Here is a 20,799-nt window from a genome sequence, read left to right on the forward strand (position 1 = left end):
TTATATTTGGAGGCCATTATTTAGTACGTGATGACAGTGTCTAGATAAGTAGACTGTTTTATCAAAAAAATGTGAGAGTGAAGGAGGAGGTTTGAGTTGTAAGCTGGCATTTGGGTGCCACTTTTAAGAGTCTGTGCAGGAGCAGAGATTGTTTTTGTTTGTTTTTAAAGATATATTTAACAGTTTATCTCGGTGCAGTAATATAGCAATTTAGAAAGACTTAAAATTAAAAGCAAAATTACATTTTAATTCTGACACATGCCAGCTAACATGAGGATGGCAAATAAATAAATGAATAAATACTAGCTCAAATGTGGCATGTGTTTTAAATTGGGCGATAAGACATTCACTTTCAAGCACTATCATTTAGCGCTGCTGACAACAATAACATATGAGATGGTAAATCAAGGAGGAGTGTCATATTTGGAACACAGGCGCTGTATGACCTATAGATTGAACAATAACATTCACCGCATATACAACCATGTTGGTAGATTGTTAAATTACATTACAGTTTAATACAAAGGATTTCGGAACTTTATTTGATGATAAACACTGGAACGAGGATTTTAGCTGTGTTAATGGTGGATGGATTACTCAGAAAAAAAAAAAAAAAAAAGCATTTGATAAGGGCGGCTTGATAGTAAGATGATGAGTGTGCGCAACTGGTAGGAGACAAAATGTTAAGAGGAAGATTTGGGGTGTAAGGAACAAATACTACACAGGAAGACTGATAACACGAAGATAGTTTGTGAAATTTGTGTCCCAGTGTGTTCTGCCCTAGCGTGTGGCACAAGTCCTGAACTGAGTCCTCGTACTCCACTGGCTGTCTCAAAATCAACAGAGGACTGTCCCTGGTCATGAGACACCTTTGACCTTTGGGAGAACAACGGGAACTATTATCATGCTTGAAGGGGGCAAGCACAGCTCTTCACAGGACAAGAACCATACAGTTGGTGGAACACACACAGTTGCAGATCAAAAAGAAAATGGACTGAAAGAACAAAGACAAGATGGACGCATTTGAGAATGGCGGACAATCCAGCCCTGAGTCATCATCATGAGAATCTAAGAGGAGAGGCTGCTAAAGACTTGCACAAGGCACATGAAGTCAAACTGGACACATTGCTAAAGACTGCTGAAGCATTACAAAGTTGGTGGAGTATGGGACAAAAGGGATGGAAGTGTGTTTGGGTGCTGGGGCGGACATAACTGAGGAGTTTTGATAAAAGAGGGAATAATAAGGCTGCTTATTGACATTGAAACGGAGATAAAAAACAAAATACATCGATATGGACAGTGAAGATGCACTAATAATAACAAATCATACGACAGCGTGATCAGAATCTTTGCAAAGTGTGCATTGATCGATAGAAATTAAATCATTTGAATCATAAATTTCTATATGTAACATAGCATTTCGAAGACATGATGAACCTAATTGAAATAATGACATTTATAATTGGACCGGTGAAAATTTGGATTCGGGCAACAGAAGGCTGAATTGCTAAACTTAATTGACCTTTATCAAAACGACAGAATTTAATTACACATCAATTGCGACTGATTTATAGGATGCATATTTGAGTTTGAAGGGGTGAGGGGCCATAAGAAAGTTGGAATTCTGGATAGTCAGCAAAATAGTAATACAGGGCACTACTTAATTAAAAAAGAATACAGTAGGGTTTTTAAATAACAATTACGGTGACATGACCCTTGCGACAATTGATTTAAATGGCAATTTATGATAGGTACTTGGGGTTAGGATTAACAATCCATCCATCCATCCATTACTGGTGCGGCTCGTCCTTACGAGGGTCACGGAGGATTAACAATAATAACTAGAATTTGCAATTCCTGAAGAAATTGCGTGTGAAGGTGAAGAAGTTGAATAAATATTTAAGGAATGTTGCAGAATGATGTTGAAACGAGTTGAATCGGTTGAAAAATGTAGAAATGAGAAGGGAAAAAGGAATTGGGTGTGAATTTCAAAATAAAAGATGTGAAGTTTTTGGTAAGTTGTGGAATAGGTAGAAAAATGATGAACAGTTGAAAGTTGGAATGGGTTGAATCGGTTGAAAAATGTAGAAATGAGATGGGGGAAAAGGAATTGGGTGTGAATTTCAAAATAAAAGATGTGAAGTTTTTGGTAAGTGGGAAGTTGTGGAATAGGTAGAAAAATGATGAACAGTTGAAAGTTGGAATGGGTTGAATCGGTTGAAAAATGTAGAAATGAGAAGGGAAAAAGGAATTGGGTGTGAATTTCAAAATAAAAGATGTGAAGTTTTTGGTAAGTGGGAAGTTGTGGAATAGGTAGAAAAATGATGAACAGTTGAAAGTTGGAATGGGTTGAATCGGTTGAAAAATGTAGAAATGAGATGGGGAAAAGGAATTGGGTGTGAATTTCAAAATAAAAGATGTGAAGTTTTTGGTAAGTGGGAAGTTGTGGAATAGGTAGAAAAATGATCAACAGTCGAAAGTTGGAATGGGTTGAATCGGTTGAAAAATGTAGAAATGAGAAGGGAAAAAGGAATTGGGTGTGAATTTCAAAATAAAAGATGTGAAGTTTTGGGAAGTTGTGGAATAGGTAGAAAAATGATGAACAGTTGAAAGTTGGAATGGGTTGAATCGGTTGAAAAATGTAGAAATGAGAAGGGAAAAAGGAAATATTGGAGAATTGGGTGTGAATTTCAAAATAAAAGATGTGAAGTTTTTGGTAAGTTGTGGAATAGGTAGAAAATGATGAACAGTTGAAAGTTGGAATGGGTTGAATCGGTTGAAAAATGTAGAAATGAGAAGGGAAAAAGGAATTGGGTGTGAATTTCAAAATAAAAGATGTGAAGTTTTTGGTAAGTTGTGGAATAGGTAGAAAAATGATGAACAGTTGAAAGTTGGAATGGGTTGAATGGGTTGAAAAATGTATAAATGAGAAGGGAAAAAGGAATTGGGTGTGAATTTCAAAATAAAAGATGTGAAGTTTTTGGTAAGTTGTGGAATAGGTAGAAAAATGATGAACAGTTGAAAGTTGGAATGGGTTGAATGGGTTGAAAAATGTAGAAATGAGAAGGGAAAAAGGAAATATTGGTGAATTGGGTGTGAATTTCAAATAAAAGATGAAAACGTGAACATTTTGAATTTGGCAAGTTTGGGAATGTCCCCAATGTGATTTGAATGTGTTGAATTATGTGAATTTCAAACTGGAACAACGTAAATGTGAAATGTTGAATCTGCCATTAAGAATGAATGGGGCAAAATTGGCCGTAAATTTGTGAATTTTGCGAAAACGGAAAATTTTTCGAACGAAAAAAATGTAAGCACCCATGCCATGAATATTTGGAATAAGTGAAAAGTGGAACGGAGTGAATCGGTTGAAGTATGTGGAACTAGTTAAGCGGCAAAGAAAGTTAGCGGAAAGCTAGCGCAAAATGCTGTAGAATAACAATAGTGTGAAGGTCTTCACCTTCACACTAATTAGAATTTGTCATTTCTGTAGAAATTGCGTGTGAAGGCGTAGAGGCTGAATAAAAATTCGGGGAATGCTACAAGATTGTGTTTAAATTTGGAACGTGTTGAAGTGGTCAGAAAATGGATGAAAATATAGAAAGAATTCTGTAAAATTGGGCGTGAATTTTAAAGTTGAGAATTTGAAATTTTTCAAAAGTGGGAAGTTTGGGAATCGGTAGGCATAAGATGAACGGTTCAAAAATTGAAATGGGTTGAGTCAGTGAGAAAATTAATTAGAAATTATAAGGGAAAAAGGAAATTTTGCAAAATGTTACCGCAATGTTGAAAGTGAAAATGTGAAATTTTAATCTAGAAAGTGAAAGAAATGGATGTTTATTGTCCGGAGAGCTGCATGCACAGCTACAGGAGGGTGATGGCTTTTGTTCATACAGCCATGTGAGATGCTGCCAGTCGAGTTTCAGGGACTGAGAATTGGTGATTCCAGGCCAGGATGGCATCGAGGTACACCGAAGTCCAGCTGGCGATGGGTATGTTACCATGGACATTGTTATTTTTGCTTTTTAACCATTGTGACACATTTTTTAGAATGTGTAAAAAGGGAAAAATAAATAAATAAATAAATAAATAAACAAATAAAAATAAAAAACAAAATAACAAAAAAAAAAAAAACAAAGGGGGGAATTGTGAGATTTTAAGTGTTTTCAGATTTGATGGTTTTTAAGTCTTCAACATGCTAGACGGAGGAGAAGAAACAGCTCGGCAGAAATGAAGTGAATGGGAGACAACATCGTGAAATGGAGCCAAAGCCTGGTAACAAGTGTCATCATCATCATCATCATCGTTTTAAAGTCCGCTTTCCAGGCGCCGCTGGGTTGGACTGGGTTCTCGATATGGCCGTCTCTAGCCATACTGAGAATTTTTGGAGCAAAACTTTTTACAGCCGGATGCCCTTCCTGACGCTAACCCAAAGGGAAATTGATTTTCTGTCGGGGTTGACTCCCTTAGCCCATTCCTCTCCCGAGGAGCCCACTGGGCAGTGGTACTATTTAACCCATAGTTGGGGGCTGGTTCGTGGGCACCAGGGCGTGTCCACACACCGGTGGGCCTGCGTGCCGCACGTCTAGGGGCCAAACCTCCTCCGAGTCCCTTGTAGTTTAGCCTGGGTCCGTGTTGTACCCAGTTACCATGTGTCGCTGCGTGGAGGCACTACATAGGGCTTGCTGTTAGAGAGGCTATGTACTGGCAGGGAGAGACTTACGCACTCGGCTCTCCCGTTCGCATACTGCTAGCCAGCGGTGAGGGTTGACAGTGAGAAGTGACATGCACTGGACACTCCACCAACACACTAGACGCATCACAACAACCCGACTTGATGTTATGAAGTCAGACACACCTGCCTGGTAACAAGTGTGGAGAGTTTTAAAATAGCTTATAATAAATTGTAGACCTTTCAAAACAGGATCAAATAGGTGGGAGAGTATTAAATGTAAAAAATTGGAACAATAACATACAGACTCCAAACGGATTTGGAACAGGGGGATAACTTATGAACGTTAAAGTTTGAATAACACATTATTCACGTGATTCATTTGCAGGATAAACAATGGAAGGGATTGATAAATTGAACAAATTTAAGATGACTGCAGGAGTATTATGGCGAAAACAAATAGATTCAACAAAGGTTTTTCCCTATAAAATGGTGGCGTTTGGGTTTGAAGTACATAGTCGCTTCAAAGGAGGAAAAGCATGAATTAAGATACGTGATTGATCAATGATTAAATGTTAGTCAAACAACAGATTGAATAAATTACGATGACTATGCTTTGAAAAGGCTATCCCTTATACCAGGGGTGTCAAAAAAAATAAAAAAAATAAAAAATAAAAATAATAATAATAATTTTCGGGCCGCATTGTAGTCATAGCTTCTTTTGGAGGGCTGTTATGACTGTCACCCCAAATAAATGTATGGGCACCTCATATTATATACAGTAAAAGCTACAAAATAAACTGACAAGTAATTCGTTTTCAAATCAGACAAGTAAAAACTGGTCTAATAGTTAAAAATAAAATATTATTAAAAGTGAAGACAATTTGCAATTCGAGTAATGACACATGAATATGAAGCACAATTTGTCTTCGCGGGCCACATAAAATGATGTGCCTGGCGGCATCTGGCCCCCGGGCCTTGAGTTTGACACCTGTGCCTTATACAAAGGTAAAGAAGGATTAGAATTTGATAGAACAGATATGGACATTCACATATTCCAATAGAGTTTAAACTGCTTGCAATACTATTACAAATTAATTGACACTTGTGAGTGAGTGCGGGATTGATTGATTGATTGATTGATTGATTGATTGATTGATTGATTGATTGACCGAGTGACAGAATGACCGAGACCAAATGACTGAGTGACCGAATGGGCGATCGTTCGATGTCTGTCTGTCTATATGCAGGTATAGATGTATGTATGTATTTCGTTATTTGTTTATGTATTTTTCTCTCACATTTCCTTTCTCATCTTCCACTTCTTTCGGGAATCTTCTCGCTTTTAAGAATCTCCCCTGCCATCTCTTCTTGATAGTTCCATGCTGTCACTAGAATGTCGTCTAGGCCAGTTGCCTTTCCCCTCTCCATCTTTTACAAATGTCTGGGTATGAATTTTATCTATATTTATTTTTCTCACTCATTGGCGGCCCCACAGAGGGACTTGAAGCGGCTCCACAGAGGGACGTGGTGGGCCGACAGAGGGATTACGAACACATACGGGTTTTTGGTGACCTCAGTTTAACTGAGGTCAACAGAGGGTGTGAAGGAATAGGGTCAAAAGACACAAAACCCGCCTAGCCACAATAACAGATACGCTCACATCTCTTTGGATAAAGTATATAAGCAGACAAGTATATTCATGGAATCAACAAATAAAGCAGACATAACTACACATTCTTTGATATAAGATAATAACAGAGGTTGCTACAACTTCATGATTCAATATGTATTTCTGTGCACTGCAACATAAATGTCTTTTGATATGTTGCTTAAATAGCTTAATGACCCTTAAGGAACTGTGTAATGCATGCCTGATGTTTGTTCTCTAAATCATGGACACGGCCAGAGTCGTCTTGACCGTTCAGTACTTGATTATATCTTGTGTTTTGACTAAACGTCATCAGAATCAGAATCAGCTTTATTGTCAATTCCTTCATGCTAGGACACACAAAGAAACCGAAATACCGTTCCCCCTATCCCACGGTGACGAGACACAGCACACGATTAACACACAAGTAAAACAACGGGGAGAGAGTTCAGGACCCCAACAGCCCGGAGATCACAAACTTCGCCAGTGGCGAGCAGTGCTGGCATCCCACAACAAAGTCCCGGCACCATTCTTCACGGATGTAGACGCACAGTCCACCTCCACGCGATGTTCCCCCTCGTACAATGGCCCGGTCCGCCCGATAGCGCGCCATCCGCTCCAGACGCACAGCAGCTACACACTGTCCGGTCCGCAGAACTCAGCAGGCATGTTGATGTCCAGCGATCGAACGTCCGCCAGAAGAATGGAAGGCACGGCCGGGCGAGCTGGGGTGGCCGCCAGCCAGGCCCGGACGCCCAACCGGGGGAAGAACAGCAGGCGAGTCCGGCGACGCTCCAGGACGGCGCAGACCGAGCGCCTTTAATGTCCCCGCTTCAAAGTTCAGGTCGCCACAAAACCCGCTTTCGCCGATGTCGAGCAGAACCAGCCCGCCGCACTTGAAGCACAACCCGGTACGACGAGACGAACACACAAAACTGGCGGACAAACCCACATTAAACGACAAAACAAAACACCGTTCGGGACAGAGAGAGGCCGCAGCGTGTGCACGCGCCGCCATCTTACTTGTACTTACATATGTCGCCTAATGCGGGACGCCAGCTTTTCGATTACTACTGAACGCTCTGCACAGAGGGAAATGTTTTGCCTAACAGAAAAGATATGGTGGGAAGCATGATTAAACTAAGAATATAATGATGTGAGCAAAGACATGGATTAATGATGTTACAGCTCACATAAATTCGTACAAAATGACAAAAGTGAAAGAATGAGGTACGACAGTATATGTGCAAGGAATGGAGCAGAATGTTTACAGGAAGGTCACTTGGAGATAAAACCAGCTGGTGCCAGAAGGAGACAGCCAAGGACTCGGCCAAAGATGATCCCCAAGGCCGAAAGACAGGATGGAAGACGGCAGCCCCCCACACACACACCGAATCGTCCATACCAGCACCCACTCCGATGGAATCAAACTCTACTGCGAACCTCGCCCCACCCCAACGACTCATCACCCATCAAACGCGCCCACACCGGCATGAGCAACTGAATATAAGCAGACCAAAGAACCTTGAACGTTGCCTTTTCTGAATGGAGACTTTCTGCTCTTGAAAGGCCCAGCGCTGTATTGTACTTTCCTGAAAACAGAGCTTTCTTAACAAGAATTATGATTGAACTCAACCAACCTGTGTAAGTCTAATTTCTGCTTCAGTGTCCTTGCATTTTCCTAAATCTGAAGAAATTAAACGAGCACGCAGTGAGTGAATTGGATAACAGGTGATTGGCAATGGCTTTTGCCGTGAGGCGCAGATAGCGCTCCCTAAATTGTGGACCAAAATCCAACAAGCATTCAAAATGTCATAAATATGATTTCAAAAACAAAAAAATCTGTTTACATGGTTGTACAAGGGATTTCATTCTCTGTCGTTTTCCTCAAAAAGGAAGCTGAAATGTATTTCTTTTTTTTTTTTTTCACGATAAAACACGTCAAAAAGGAACTGGAACCCGCCGCGTAAACTAAAACTAAAATTGTTGAATGAAGAAGAGACGACTATTTTAAAATACAAGAAAGACACATCTTCAACAAGAATGCAATACACTCATTCGAAAGGCGGTGAGCGCAAGGGACGAGAGAATGCCCATCTTCGAGGAAAGGGGCGGAAGCGGAAATGACGTATCTTATTTTGAAAGCGCATTTTCAAAAGAGTTAGCCATCAGAAAGAACATCGCAAGTCCAGAAAAGACAACAGAGCGACATAAAAAATCATTGCAAACCTCCAAATCACGCGCTGAGCCTTGACGTAGGTCCACTTACTCTTATTCCACCGACATTTTTGTTTCGGTTTGGGCAGCTTTTGCACGGTTTCTCGCGTTAAACCAAAGAATGTTCGTCAAGTCAACGGATAGCGAGAAGCAGTGGCTTTCATTTGTCAATAAATGAAACATTTCTGATGTATTGCTCCAAAATCTCATTTTAGACGAGAGTGTCTAGCAGCTAGACTATAGCTTCAGTTAGCTGTGAGTGTTTGCAATTAGTCATGATTTGAAGTTTATTTAATAGATATGTCTATTTTGGCAGCCTTGCTATGTCTGTGAATGTATGAATGCATTTGTTGTTGTCTGCAGCATAAGACTTGAGTTTCCAACAATTGTGTGACCGCTGACCCTGGAGAAGAACAACATGAAGAAGAAAGCCAGGCGCTTGGGAAGGCACAAAGCGGTCACCAGCAGCAAAATGTTGGTCCAGTGTAAGTATGGAATGAGGAAAGACAACAAACAACTCCCTTTATTACTTTTGACTTTTCTTTTTTCAAAGAATTGGCTTCTTTTAGTACTGCGCTTATTGTTGTCTTGGTTCCTTTTGAGCAGATTTGGATTTATTTTGTGAATGAGCAATTTTGTATTTGACTAAATTATGTCGCGTCGATTGCTTTTGGCTTCATCCTTTACTCAGTTTATTTCATTTTAGATGGGATAATTGTATTGAGTTGAGTATGTTTGTACTAAATTTAGTTCCCTCTTCATTTTTTCCCCCCCCTGCTCGGACCCAATGTCGCGTGGTAACTCCCAGGTTGCGTTCTCTGCCGACGCTGTGAGGATGACCCCGCCTTGTTTGGGGACAAATTCACCCTGCGGGAGGACAACATCTCTGTGCACTACTTCTGCTTGGTCAGCATCGAGTTGCGCTTTCGTTGCCCCGAGAAGCCCTTCCTTCATAGACGAAGAACCAAGACCTCGTCCAGAATTTTGACTCGATGCGCTTCTCCTCGCAGCTGACGTCGTGCGGCGTTTACCAGCGGGGCAAAGATAGCGAGGGCGTGTTGGGGTTCCTGGTGGACGACATCAAGCGGGAGGTCCGCCGCTCGGCGCAACTGGTCGGTTTGCCGCGTCACCGCTGGCCCGGCAGTTGAGGCTTACTTGTTGCGTCTTGCAGACGTGCTGCGCGTGCAAGAAGAAGGGCGCATGCGTGGGCTGCAACGTGAAAAGTTGCCGAAAGACGGTGCATTTCCCGTGCGGACGCAACAGTGGGTTTGTTTCGCAGTTTACCCAAAACTTCCCGTGAGTCTCGCGTCTTTGGCCTCGCGCAGCGCAAAATGTGCTTGTCCCACTCTCTGTCCATCTCTCCGCAGCTCTTACTGTCCCAACCACAGCCCGTCCCAGTCTGCATGCGTGAGCTCAAACCCGAGCCCGCCTCAGTCGTGTTCCGTGTGCTTGGATGCCATCGACGGCGACCGACAGGTCCTCAAGTGTCCGTCCTGCCGCGCCGGCTGGTTCCACAGAGACTGCGTGCAGGTGAGCTCGCCCGCCCGCAGACTGACGACCTCACTGTGGACGCGCCTGGCAGCTGTGTGACATTACGTGCGCGTCAGAGGCAAGCGCACAGCGCTGGCCTCTTCTTCTTCAGATGCGCCTTGTGCAATAACAAGGACGAGTACCAGCGGGAGATGCTACGCATGGGAATCTACATCCCCGAGAGGTACGCAACTCAACACCGCGCAAAAAAACACATAACTAGAGGCGCACCATAACAACACAGTGTCAAATGGCACAAAAAAAAAACGGCAACATGAACTGACTACTGGCAAAAAAAACAGCAGCCAAGACATCGCCAGGCAACAAAAGGCATGACATCGAAACACACAGGACAAAACAGCACGAGAACAAGGCAGCGCAACACAATACACAATACTTCGCACAAGCGAAAGAAATGCAACAGACGATGGCAGGCAGGCAAAAGCCAAAGCAGTGCGCCGAGCGACACAAGCGCACAGCTGGCGAAGGCAATGCGAGACGAGGTCACGCTGCAAGCCGAGGCGCCTGCAGACCATTGCTGTGGTTGCGGTGCAGAGACGCATCGTGGGAGTTGGAGGCCAACGCCTACGCCGACCTGCTGGAGGTCTACATGCACTGCGACGCCTGCGCCTGTTTCTGCACCAACGGACGTGCGCATTCCGCCAAAACCGGGTGAGTCCGCCTCGCCGGAGGTCGCCGCATTCCCGCGACGTCGCTCTAAAAGTCGTCGTAATCTTCTCTCCCCGTTGCCACGACGCTCAGGTGGTTCACAGTGATCAGATGCCTGCTGTGCGGATCCAGGGGGACGCACAGGAAGTGCTCTGGGCTCAAGGTGGACGCCGCTGACTGGACCTGTTCCGAATGCGCAAAGTCCACTGACAGGAAAGGTGACCAAAACCGACGCCCCTTTCAAGGCCCTTTTCAGCCGTCTTACGTCCAAGCGGCTTCCTTCACCTTGACATGCTTGTAGAAGCCCTTGCATATGCCTCATCCCCCCCTTGTTCCTGCTGGCAAATTACCCTAATCCCACCGGCACAACAATAGTCCCTCCATATGAGTGTAGCCGCTTCACACGGACATGCGGGCCTCTCCAGCACACCCCAACACACCGCATCCCCTCTTTCTCCAGCAGCCAGCCACCGCAGCACCATCTTCCTGCGAGACCTCCTCCTCTTGGCCACCGGTTCACCGACGCCGCCGGCCTCCCGCCGACTCCCTCCATTTATCTCCTCTGGCCTCACCGCCGACACGACGAGGAAGAGGAGGACAAAACGCGGCCGAAGCAGGGCCTCTTCCCGCAGAGCCAGCTCGAGGAGAACCCCCTCCTCCTGCCCATCAAGTCGTCCTACCAGCCCGGCCGTCGGCCACCATGCGCACCTCCTGCCTGGCAACGTTGCACCGTCACAGTTTCTTAACAATTAAGTTTATTTTATTACTCTAAGACAGGGGTGTCAAACTAATTTTTTTCGGGGGCCGCATTGTAGTCATAGCTTCTTTCGGAGGGCCATTATGACTGTCAACCCAAATAAATGTATGAGCACCTCATATTATATACAGTTAAAGCTACAAAACAAACTGATTAAATTGTGATTAAAAGTGAACACAATTTGAAATTCTAGTAATGACACACAAATCTGATGCACAATTTGTCTTCGCGGGCCACATAAAATGATGTGGCGTGCCGTATCTGGCCTTGAGTTTTGACACCTGTGCTCTAAGATGTAGCATGAAGAGAATGATGTTTCACAGTGATATTGTTCACTTGTTAAATTGTGACTTCAGTATCAACTTGGAAAAATACAACTCTTAATTCAAATAAATCCTTCCTTGCTTGCTCGTTTTGTTGAACTGGCTTTTGTACTCTGATTCTTCCCTTGTGAAGACCTCCAAAGTTTGAATTTTCCGCCAAGGACTACAAGAAAGACCTTTGATACATATGTTTAATGATTCAAATGTTTGCTTGTCACGGTGCTGACAATCACGCTATATCATTTTGGAATAATCCAGCCAAATTGACACCCTTTATCGGGAGGGGACAAGTCGGTCGCGTCCAACGTCGTTCACTCAAAAGGTAGATACTAGGGGTGTAACGATTCATCGATACACATCGATTAATCAATATAATGCTCTACGATTTGTTGGCATCGATGCTAAACGTAAACATCGATCTATATCGCCCGTTTTTGACCTCGGACATTAGACGCGACTTTATTTTGAAATCCAGTTCATTGTTGCTTGCTTCCTCTTTCCGGGAGCAGTGCGCGGCGTGTTGTGTTGTGAGCAGAGCAGGCACGTGAAAGGGGAGCTGACAACTACGCGGCTCCTGGGCTGGTGCTATGGCTAGTGTCCAAGAAGACGAGGAAATTCGCTCCCCTTTGGGCTTCAAGTCATTCGTTTGGAAGCACTTTGTAATTAACTAAATAAAGAGTTTGCAGTACCTTGTTGATTTTGCGTATGAATTGTTATAAATCAGGATATTGTTCTGTATCGATCGTAGAGCACTATATCGTGATGTATCGTGAATGAATCACAGCAGGCTATAAAATATCGGCAAATATCGTATCGTGTTTCTTTGTATCGATATGATATCGTATCGTGACAAAACCCGCGATTTACACACCTAGTAGATACCTCCTCTCGGTCGTCTCTCGCGATGGTTTCGTCAAACTGCGTCAGAGTGGCGCCTCCTCCTATTAATGCCTCTTTGTGCTGATAGACACGTCATCGACATTCCACAACATCCAAGATGGCGGCATCGGTGCGCGACAAGCAGACAGGTACGTGTCTTCCGATCGTAAAATCACTTGTCATCCGTCATCTGCTGCCGCCGGCGCACTCTTGACTTTTAAACTGTCAATTAAGACGGACGCGTAATTTAAACAAGCGTTCATGGACCGCCATATAGAATTAGCTTCTGTTCCCTGGCGCTCTCCCCCGTATTTCGCATTGACGTCTCGTCTCCAAAGATTTGAAATCATCGAGATGGCAAAGAAACTTTCAGGATGAAAGCGTAAGCAAATGTTGCCGCTTAGCTCGTCGTGCGTGTTCCAAAATGGACTGCGTCCGCTGCACATTGGAAGAGAGCAACGCTTGATCGTCCCGAACGGAAATGCGAACCTTTCCCTCCACTCTATTCCCCGAACATGTCTTAAATTTAACCTAAGTTCCATCGAACAAAGTGTAGCAAAATAGAGCCAACCCGAGCAGGGTCTCGGCGCGTCTCAATTGATGTTATGTCTGCTCACGTGTTGTGTCTTTTCTCGCGGTTGCCGTCCAGTGGCTCTGAGGCGCATGTTGAACTTCAACACTCCTCCCGTGAAGAACGCCACATCCGAGCCAGTATGGAAGGTAAGAAACAAACACAAAATGACACACAAACTAACGAACCAAAGGCATCGAAAGCCGACTCGAGCATGTGAACTTCACTTAGGAGCGAAGCGGGCGAACTCCATCGGATGGCAGTTTGAGTGTGGCGAAAGACGCATCGAGACAAGTTTGCGTTTGTTTCCTAGGTGCTGATCTACGACCGCTTCGGCCAGGACATAATCTCACCTCTGCTGTCTGTCAAAGAGCTGCGGGACATGGGCGTCACCCTGCACCTGTGAGATGCCGTCGGGTGGGCGCACCTCACCTTGCCCCGCCATCGACATCGACATCTCGTTGCCTTTGTGCCTTCAGCTTGCTCCACTCGGACCGAGATCCCATTCCCGACGTGCCGGCCATCTACTTTGTCATGCCCTCGGAGGAGAACGTCGACAGAATGTGTCAGGTGCTGGCGCAGGCGCCTGCGTCTCTCGAGTGGAACGTCAACCTTTTGGCACTCAGTGAGCCGCGTCGGCAACCCAACCTTGAGTTGTGGCAGGTCTCATGAGCATCAAATTCAAGACGCAATTTTTTCCCCCTCATGAGGTTACAAACTGGCGTCGCCTTATGGCGCGAATGGGCGCAGCCGGCTCCGGTTGCGCCTTATTTGGTCTTGGCCCGCTCCTTGAGCGCGCCGTCATTTTGCGTCCAATTATCGGACTGCTTGTTGACCAAGCAAGCGACCTCTCGCAAGTGAAAACTCCCAAGTTGAGTCGATGTCGGCAGAGTTCTGATCCGGCTCCGTGTGTGGATGCGTATATGTGCGCGGGTGCAGGACCTGAGGAACCAGCTGTACGAATCGTACTACCTGAACTTCATCTCGGCCATCAGCCGAAGCAAACTGGAGGACATCGCCGGTGCTGCCTTGGCCGCTAATGCCGTCAGCCAGATCACCAAGGTTGCCACGTTTACCCTTAATCGATTATCACTCCCAAATTTCAGGATGAACAAAATGCGATAGAACCTCGGCGGCCTCTCGTTATCATTTGGACCCAAATGTTTCTTTTGTGATGGGATGGGCTAACTGGACATTTTTTGGTTGCTTCAGGTTTACGACCAGTACCTGAACTTCATCACGCTCGAGGACGACATGTTTGTCCTGTGCCATCAAAACAAGGAGCTCATCTCGTATCACGGTGCCGCTTTGCTGCTACTTCGTCGCGCGAGCGCCTCACCGCTGCTGGCTGCTGCCGCCCGCTCACTGGCGCCATTGTGCCGCATCACCCTGCAGCTATCAACCGGGCGGACGCACAGGATGCCGACATAGAGGCCATCATGGACACCATCGTGGATAGCCTCTTCTGCTTCTTCGTCACCCTTGGTGCGTCCCCGCCAGCCGCCGACCTGCCCTCGCCCTGACCTTGACGACGAATGCGCCCTGTGCTCGCGTAGGCGCTGTGCCTGTCATCCGGTGTCCCCGTGGCAACGCGGCCGAGATGGTTGCCGTGGTGAGTTGAGCGGCGCCGTGTGCTTTTCAGCCCCTTTTGCAGGCAAAAACCCGCAAGAGCGTGGTCGAACCCAGGTCGGAACCCGGTGACGTCTCGGATGGAGAGCCGAGGTGATATTTCTCTCACCCAGAGAACCGGAGACCTGTCTTGTAAGCTTGTGGTCGGTCACAACCATCGGGGCTCCATTACCGTAGAGCAGGGGTCTCAAACTCCAGTCCTCGGGGGCCGCATTCCTACATGTTTTCCAAGTTTCCCTCGTTAAACACACCTGATTCAAATGATCAGTTCATCCTCACGTTCTGCAGGAGCCTGATAATTGAATCAGGTGTGTTGAACGAGGGAAACTTGGAAAACATGTAGGAATGCGGCCCCCGAGGACTGGAGTTTGAGACCCCTGCCGTAGAGGAAACGGAGCGAGTCAGTCGGTTTTGGTCTAGTTCCACATTGGGACAAAGTGATCCTGACCCGCTTGTCTTCTGAAATGGATGCGTGACCTTTTGATTCATTTCACCGTCCACCCCACCCCGTCTCGTAGAAGCTGGACAAGAAGCTGCGTGAAAACCTCCGCGACGCCAGGAACAGCCTGTTCACGGGAGACAACATGGCCGCCGGGCAGTTCAGGTGAGCACACATTTCTTGCCAGCGGCGGCTCCTGTGACGCTTGTGGTCCTCTCGCGCGCAGCTTCCAGAGGCCGCTGTTCGTCCTGGCTGACCGCAACATGGACATGGCCACACCCCTTCACCACACATGGACATATCAGGCGCTCATCCATGACGTCATGGTTAGCCGTCTGTTAAGTTTTTTGATTATGATGAATGATAAGTCCACTAAAATTATATTTTGACTGTTGAACCGCCCGCCAGGATTTCCACCTCAACTGGGTGGTGCTGGAGGAGGGCGCGGTGGCCGAGGCGTCCTCCGCCGGTGCCAGACCCAAAAAGAAGAGCCGCCGCACGTACGACCTGACGCCCGCCGACAAGTTCTGGCAAAAGCACAAGGGCAGGTGAGTGGCCGGGGAGCGAAGGGAGAGCAGAGTGCTTTTCTGACCGCGTATGCCCGCGAGCGGCGGCAGTCCCTTCCCGGAGGTGGCCGAGTCAGTCCAGGAGGAGCTGGACGCGTACCGGGCGCAGGAGGACGAGGTCAAACATCTGAAGAGCATCATGGTGAGAAACCCCGGGTGGGCGGGTGCTGTCCCCTTGCCGCCGCCGGCTGAGCTCTCTGTGCGGGCAGGGCCTGGAGGGCGAGGACGAGGGCGCCATCAGCATGCTGTCCGACAACACCGCCAAGCTCACGTCGGCCGTCAGGTGCGCAGCCTGCTCCCAGCTTTCTTATTCACGAGCAAGTTAACCCATCCCCATGGGAATACCTTCATGCAGCACCAAATGCAGCAACTTTTTGGGCCTACTGTTCATCGGCTTTTGTGCTGCTTTTCTCCTCACCCAGGAGGCAATGTAAAACCTACACGCATACGAAACATAAATTTGATGGCGAAGAAGAGCGTCACAGTTTTGTATTGCTCAGATGATAACGACTCGATGCCCGTGACAATTGTTATGTCGAGAGCAAGACTATGTGCGCAGGGTGGCTAAGTTTGGTGTTTGTCTAGTTCTCTGCCCGAGCTGCTGGAGAAGAAACGCCTGATTGATCTGCACACCAACGTGGCCACGGCCGTGCTGGACCACATCAAGGTACCGACATGCACGCGCGTGCCTAACCTGTAAAGTACGCGCCGTGACGTGTCGTGCCCTTGTGTGTTTTCAGAGCCGAAAATTGGATGTTTATTTCGAGTATGAAGAAAAACTGATGAGCAAGTCGACTTTGGACAAATCTCTCCTGGACATCATCAGTGACCCGGATGGTACGTGCGCACACTCACGGCTCGGTCTGAGCGCCTTGTTGTTGATGCCACCATGTTGTTGTTGCTCGTCAGCGGGGACTCCGGAAGACAAGATGCGACTCTTCCTCATCTTCTTCATCACAGCTCAGCAGCCTCCTTCCGAGGTATCGCCACCGACAAGCTTAGAATTAATTTTTTTAGACTTTTAAAATCAGTCAAAATTGTTGCATGCAGCAAAAGCACAAACAATTGACAGGTTGTCACCAGATGGCAGCAAAACACTACTTTTGCCGTAATGAAATTTCTCAGGCGCTTCAGCATGTGTCCCTGCAGATTCCGCAAGATGATGCCAAAGCGCTCCTTTGGTCCAAAGGAACTGCTTTGATCACGTCTTCAATTAGTAATCCCCTCGCAGCTAGATGCTGCAAGATGGCGGCAAAGCACTTCTTTTGTGTAACGGAAACCCTAAATCTAGTTTCTTGGCACTTTTATCAAAGAGCCCTTTTCGTCCAAAACAAGCTTCCGTCTTCACTCTGACATCAGCGCTCCTTTTGTCAAAAGGAAGCGCTTCACTTTGATGTGTTTTGCTTGAGCACAAAACGGCAACTATTTTTCAGCAAAGGTAAGTTAGGAGAAAAAAAGATCAGCGACGAGGTGAATATTGAACCGAGCTCTCTCCGTGTGTGCCTGCCAGGGCATCTGTCTCGCGTGCGTGCGTGTGTCTGTCTGTCTGCCTGTCCCCGCGCTAGAGCAACCGCGCTGATGGCGATCGCAGGCCCGGCCATGACAGCGGCCATGTCGTAAATCGTGCTCGTCCTTTTCCAGTCCAAACCTTCTCTAAGTACGACGGAATGTTCCCTTGCCGCTCTATTGTTTTTGCGCTGGTCCTTTTTGTTTTGCCCTTGCCGTGGCTCCAATGATGCCAGCACGACTTTGTTTGTTGCGTTTGTTTGTTGTGTGCCCCCAGTCTGACGTGGAGCAGTACAAAAGGGCCATGCTGGATGCTGGCTGTGACCTGTCGCCCCTCACCTACATCAAACAGTGGAAGTGAGTCTCTGTGCCTGCGTCCTTCGATGAGCAATGCCCCTTGCTTTGCCCCCCCCCCCCCAACTCCCCCACGTGGCCGCATGGAAATTAAGTTGCGCTTCTCCCGGAGGATGATCTGGGAAAGACGAGTTGGCGGGTGGAGATAGAGAGCGGACGACCCGGTGCGCCCTCCCTCAAAACGTGTCCTCAGGAAACCCGAACCCCGTCTGACCAGCCTGTCATTGAATTGCTCCTTTTGATGCTACAAACCCTTGCAGCCAAAAAGAGCGTCTGCAGGCCTCCCCCTCCGAGTCGTGTGTGGGCTTCCCTGTCAAACCTGCAAAAAAATTGGACGGATGGATGCGTGGTCCGCTGTGATGCCTTTATGAGAACAAATGCCGCTGACACGCTTTGATTTGTGTCTTCGCTGCGCAGGGCCTTCACCAAGATGTCCGCCACCCCCGCCAACTACGGCAACAGCGGAGTCAAGCCCATGGGGTACCTTCTTCAAATAGCCAAAGTGAACCTGATTTCCAGCCTGAGCTTGTCCTCCGTTCCTCCTCCTGGTCAGACTCTTCTCACGAGTGATGAATAGCGGCTCTCAGCTGGTGATGGAGGGAGTGAAGAACTTGGTGCTCAAGCAGCACGTGAGTCAGCAAGCAAACACCTGCGCAAGTCGTTTCCACGCCGCCTCACCGTTCGTTGTTCCACCGGCCCACTGGCGTTGCCCGCAATGATGTCATCTCTTGATCACATTACCTTGATGTCTCGTCTCCAAAACATTCCACTCAATATCTTTCTTTACAATTTTGTTCAAGATCAATGATGATTGACCCCAGAAGAGGCCCTTTTTTTCCATTTGGAAGGAAAGGAAATATTTATGCTTTCCTGATTCTTGTCTCTTTGTTGAAGTTAACAATTCACCTTGCGTCTCGAGAGGGGAACAGTCGCTATTAACGATGTGTTATCACTTTCAGAACCTCCCGGTGACGCGAGTCCTCGACAACCTGATGGAGATGAAGTCGCACGCTGTGAGTGTAACACATACACTCACACACACGTGAGCACGAGCACACACGACGCGGTTGTTGTGCTTGGTGAAAGGAAGACACGAGCGAAATAATGTGGACCGACACACGCTTATTTTTTCCCCGCTTGACTTGCTGTGCTCACACTAACCCATCTTAACCTTGGATCGTGAGGCTCCACCTCCTGGCTGCCAATAATTTTCGTCACGTGTGTATTTTTTTCCTTCCCGTTCCAGGAAACGGACGACTATCGCTACTTTGACCCAAAGATGCTGCGTGGCAGCGAAAGGTAGCGCACGCGCAAGCGCTTGCTCTTAGCGCCGCGACGACGTCACAGCGATGTCATGTCTCCCTCGCGTCGTCCGCAGCTCCATTCCCAGGAACAAGAACCCTTTCCAGGAGGTGAGTCCATCTGTTTTTGACCGATACGTTCATCCATTGACTGAATTGTAAATGCCTTGCCAAGGACAAGAAACGTGAGCCGGATGACAACGAGACAACTGAAATATTTTTGAAGGAAAAAAAACAAGCAGTGTGGAAAAAGCAAATAGATTTTAAAAAAAAAAAATGTACAAAATGTAAACATTTCTGAAAGAAAGGAGGAGAAAATGTCAAATTGGATATAAAAATAGTAGATTAACCAATTCTAGTTGTGTAAAAATGAAAAAGTAATTCTGTGGCAAAAGGGAATGAATGAGAAGGCAAAAAGTTCCGTTTGAAAAAATGTGCTGTATTTCTGGATGCAAAGGTAAAATGCAGCAAAAAGAAAGTCAAACAGAAAATTGGGTCAATGCAAACATTTCAGTTTGTAAAAAGCTTTTCAGAAATTCTCCAGAAGGGAAAAAGCCAGTTAGTGTTGCGTCATCACACTCATGACTTTATTCTCCTCGAGGCCATCGTCTTTGTGGTGGGTGGCGGAAACTACATTGAGTACCAGAACTTGGTGGACTACGCCAGGGTACGTGAACTCGCGCGCACACAATCACACACACACACACACACGACTCACTGTACTGACGTGTGTGTCTGTGTGTCAGTCAAAAACAGGCAAGAAGATCCTTTACGGCTGCAGTGAGCTGTTCAACGCGTCGCAGTTCCTCAAACAGGTCAGTTGCAGCCCCCCCCCCCCTTTCTTTTTTTTTCTTTTTGGGGGAAAACTTTTCAACTTGTGGCCTTCTGACGTGTGAAAACCAAATTGAACACTGTGTGTGCGTGTGCGTATGTGTGTGTGTGCGTGTGTGCATGTGTGTTTGCAGCTCTCCCAGTTGGGCCAAAAATGAGGTGGCAGACCCCAAAGAACATTTTAGCCTGTGAGCAGAAGTGCTTGGGATGGATGAGCGCATCAATTGCTGTTGACTGGGTGGATGTTGTCCAGCAGCATCAATACAAAAGAACTTGACCAACCCCCTTTTTTAAAGTGTGTTGCTTTTGGAAGATGTATCTGAGGAAACCCTGTCTGTCAATCACCCCATAAATCAATATGTAGAATAAAAATCGTCGAGCCTCATCAAGTCCAACCACGTCGTCGTTTGTTGCAAGCACATATGCGATCAAGTGAGGATAATCGGGCCTTGCCATTGAGAAGAGGCTTGATGCACGTACACCAGCCAGCCACCAAATCCAAAATGAGAGTCTTCAACTTTTAGCTGACAACAAATGATTGCACAAGTCAAAGTGACATTTTCAGACAAAAGGCTCCCAAAAAAAGAACAAATCTCTTTAGTGGTGCCATACTACTGCAGCGCTGCCGGACACAAAAGCTTCTTGTGCTGTGAGTCGACAGAAAGTTTTAACTAAACCAAGATGAGCCACACCTCATGCAAAGACAGTCGGACTCTGGCTGAGGGGAGGAAACGGCGCCTCCTCTTGGAGAAGAATGAGGAACCGCCGCAAGTTTTCATTTTGGAACAAAGAAGATGAACACGAGGCGTCCGCGTCCTGCTGACCGAGCTCCACTTCCCGGCCTGGAACCACATGAGAGACATACTTGCTCTCCGTCTCAGCTGGAGACGCAGTAGGAGGAAAT

The 20,799-nt window shown here is 46.6% G+C and overlaps 2 protein-coding genes and 1 long non-coding RNA gene across 5 annotated transcripts; all 3 read left to right on the plus strand.

The window, feature by feature from the left end:
- Window positions 1-5,622: 5,622 nt before the first annotated feature.
- On the plus strand, window positions 5,623-11,904 carry LOC119116758. The gene is made up of 2 exons (XR_005096347.1): window positions 5,623-5,665; window positions 11,805-11,904. It is a non-coding gene; the product is annotated as an uncharacterized LOC119116758 (long non-coding RNA).
- On the plus strand, window positions 8,448-11,788 carry g2e3 (G2/M-phase specific E3 ubiquitin protein ligase). 2 transcript variants are annotated; one of them, XM_037242387.1, is made up of 10 exons: window positions 8,448-8,578; window positions 8,904-9,025; window positions 9,349-9,446; window positions 9,551-9,652; window positions 9,712-9,836; window positions 9,908-10,070; window positions 10,148-10,254; window positions 10,626-10,742; window positions 10,833-10,957; window positions 11,200-11,788. In XM_037242387.1, the coding sequence occupies exons 2-10, from the start codon at window positions 8,959-8,961 to the stop codon at window positions 11,490-11,492; spliced, it is 1,197 nt and encodes a 398-aa protein (XP_037098282.1). In that variant the 5' UTR covers window positions 8,448-8,578; window positions 8,904-8,958; the 3' UTR covers window positions 11,493-11,788. The 2 variants fall into 2 exon arrangements, with proteins under 2 accessions (XP_037098282.1, XP_037098283.1); XM_037242388.1 differs by having other exon boundaries at window positions 11,203-11,788.
- An 847-nt stretch (window positions 11,905-12,751) lies between the features above and the next one.
- scfd1 (sec1 family domain containing 1) lies at window positions 12,752-20,290 on the plus strand. 2 transcript variants are annotated; one of them, XM_037242356.1, is made up of 25 exons: window positions 12,752-12,847; window positions 13,348-13,418; window positions 13,583-13,671; window positions 13,749-13,839; window positions 14,209-14,331; window positions 14,482-14,569; window positions 14,665-14,754; window positions 14,826-14,881; window positions 15,417-15,502; window positions 15,564-15,663; window positions 15,746-15,885; window positions 15,955-16,045; window positions 16,113-16,186; window positions 16,489-16,570; window positions 16,644-16,740; window positions 16,813-16,883; window positions 17,687-17,766; window positions 18,181-18,243; window positions 18,317-18,392; window positions 18,723-18,776; window positions 19,010-19,062; window positions 19,142-19,175; window positions 19,666-19,731; window positions 19,811-19,879; window positions 20,030-20,290. In XM_037242356.1, exons 1-25 carry the CDS (start codon window positions 12,817-12,819, stop codon window positions 20,051-20,053), a joined length of 1,899 nt encoding a protein of 632 aa, XP_037098251.1. In that variant the 5' UTR covers window positions 12,752-12,816; the 3' UTR covers window positions 20,054-20,290. The 2 variants fall into 2 exon arrangements, with proteins under 2 accessions (XP_037098251.1, XP_037098252.1); XM_037242357.1 differs by lacking the exon at window positions 12,752-12,847 and having other exon boundaries at window positions 13,501-13,671.
- Window positions 20,291-20,799: the final 509 nt, after the last annotated feature.

The sequence above is a fragment of the Syngnathus acus genome, chromosome 22, assembly GCF_901709675.1.
Source record: "Syngnathus acus chromosome 22, fSynAcu1.2, whole genome shotgun sequence".
In the NCBI taxonomy this organism is placed as follows: Eukaryota; Metazoa; Chordata; class Actinopteri; order Syngnathiformes; family Syngnathidae; genus Syngnathus; species Syngnathus acus.

Bases quoted from the DNA above. Each gene is read 5' to 3' on its own strand.
- g2e3 (XM_037242387.1), top strand. From the start codon at position 8,959: ATGAAGAAGAAAGCCAGGCGCTTGGGAAGGCACAAAGCGGTCACCAGC. The intron at 9,447-9,550 runs GTCAGCATCGAG...TTCTCCTCGCAG, and splicing joins CTGTGCACTACTTCTGCTTG to CTGACGTCGTGCGGCGTTTA. The intron at 9,837-9,907 runs GTGAGTCTCGCG...ATCTCTCCGCAG, and splicing joins CAGTTTACCCAAAACTTCCC to CTCTTACTGTCCCAACCACA.
- scfd1 (XM_037242356.1), top strand. From the start codon at position 12,817: ATGGCGGCATCGGTGCGCGACAAGCAGACAG. The intron at 13,419-13,582 runs GTAAGAAACAAA...TTTGTTTCCTAG, and splicing joins CATCCGAGCCAGTATGGAAG to GTGCTGATCTACGACCGCTT. The intron at 16,046-16,112 runs GTGAGAAACCCC...CTGTGCGGGCAG, and splicing joins AACATCTGAAGAGCATCATG to GGCCTGGAGGGCGAGGACGA.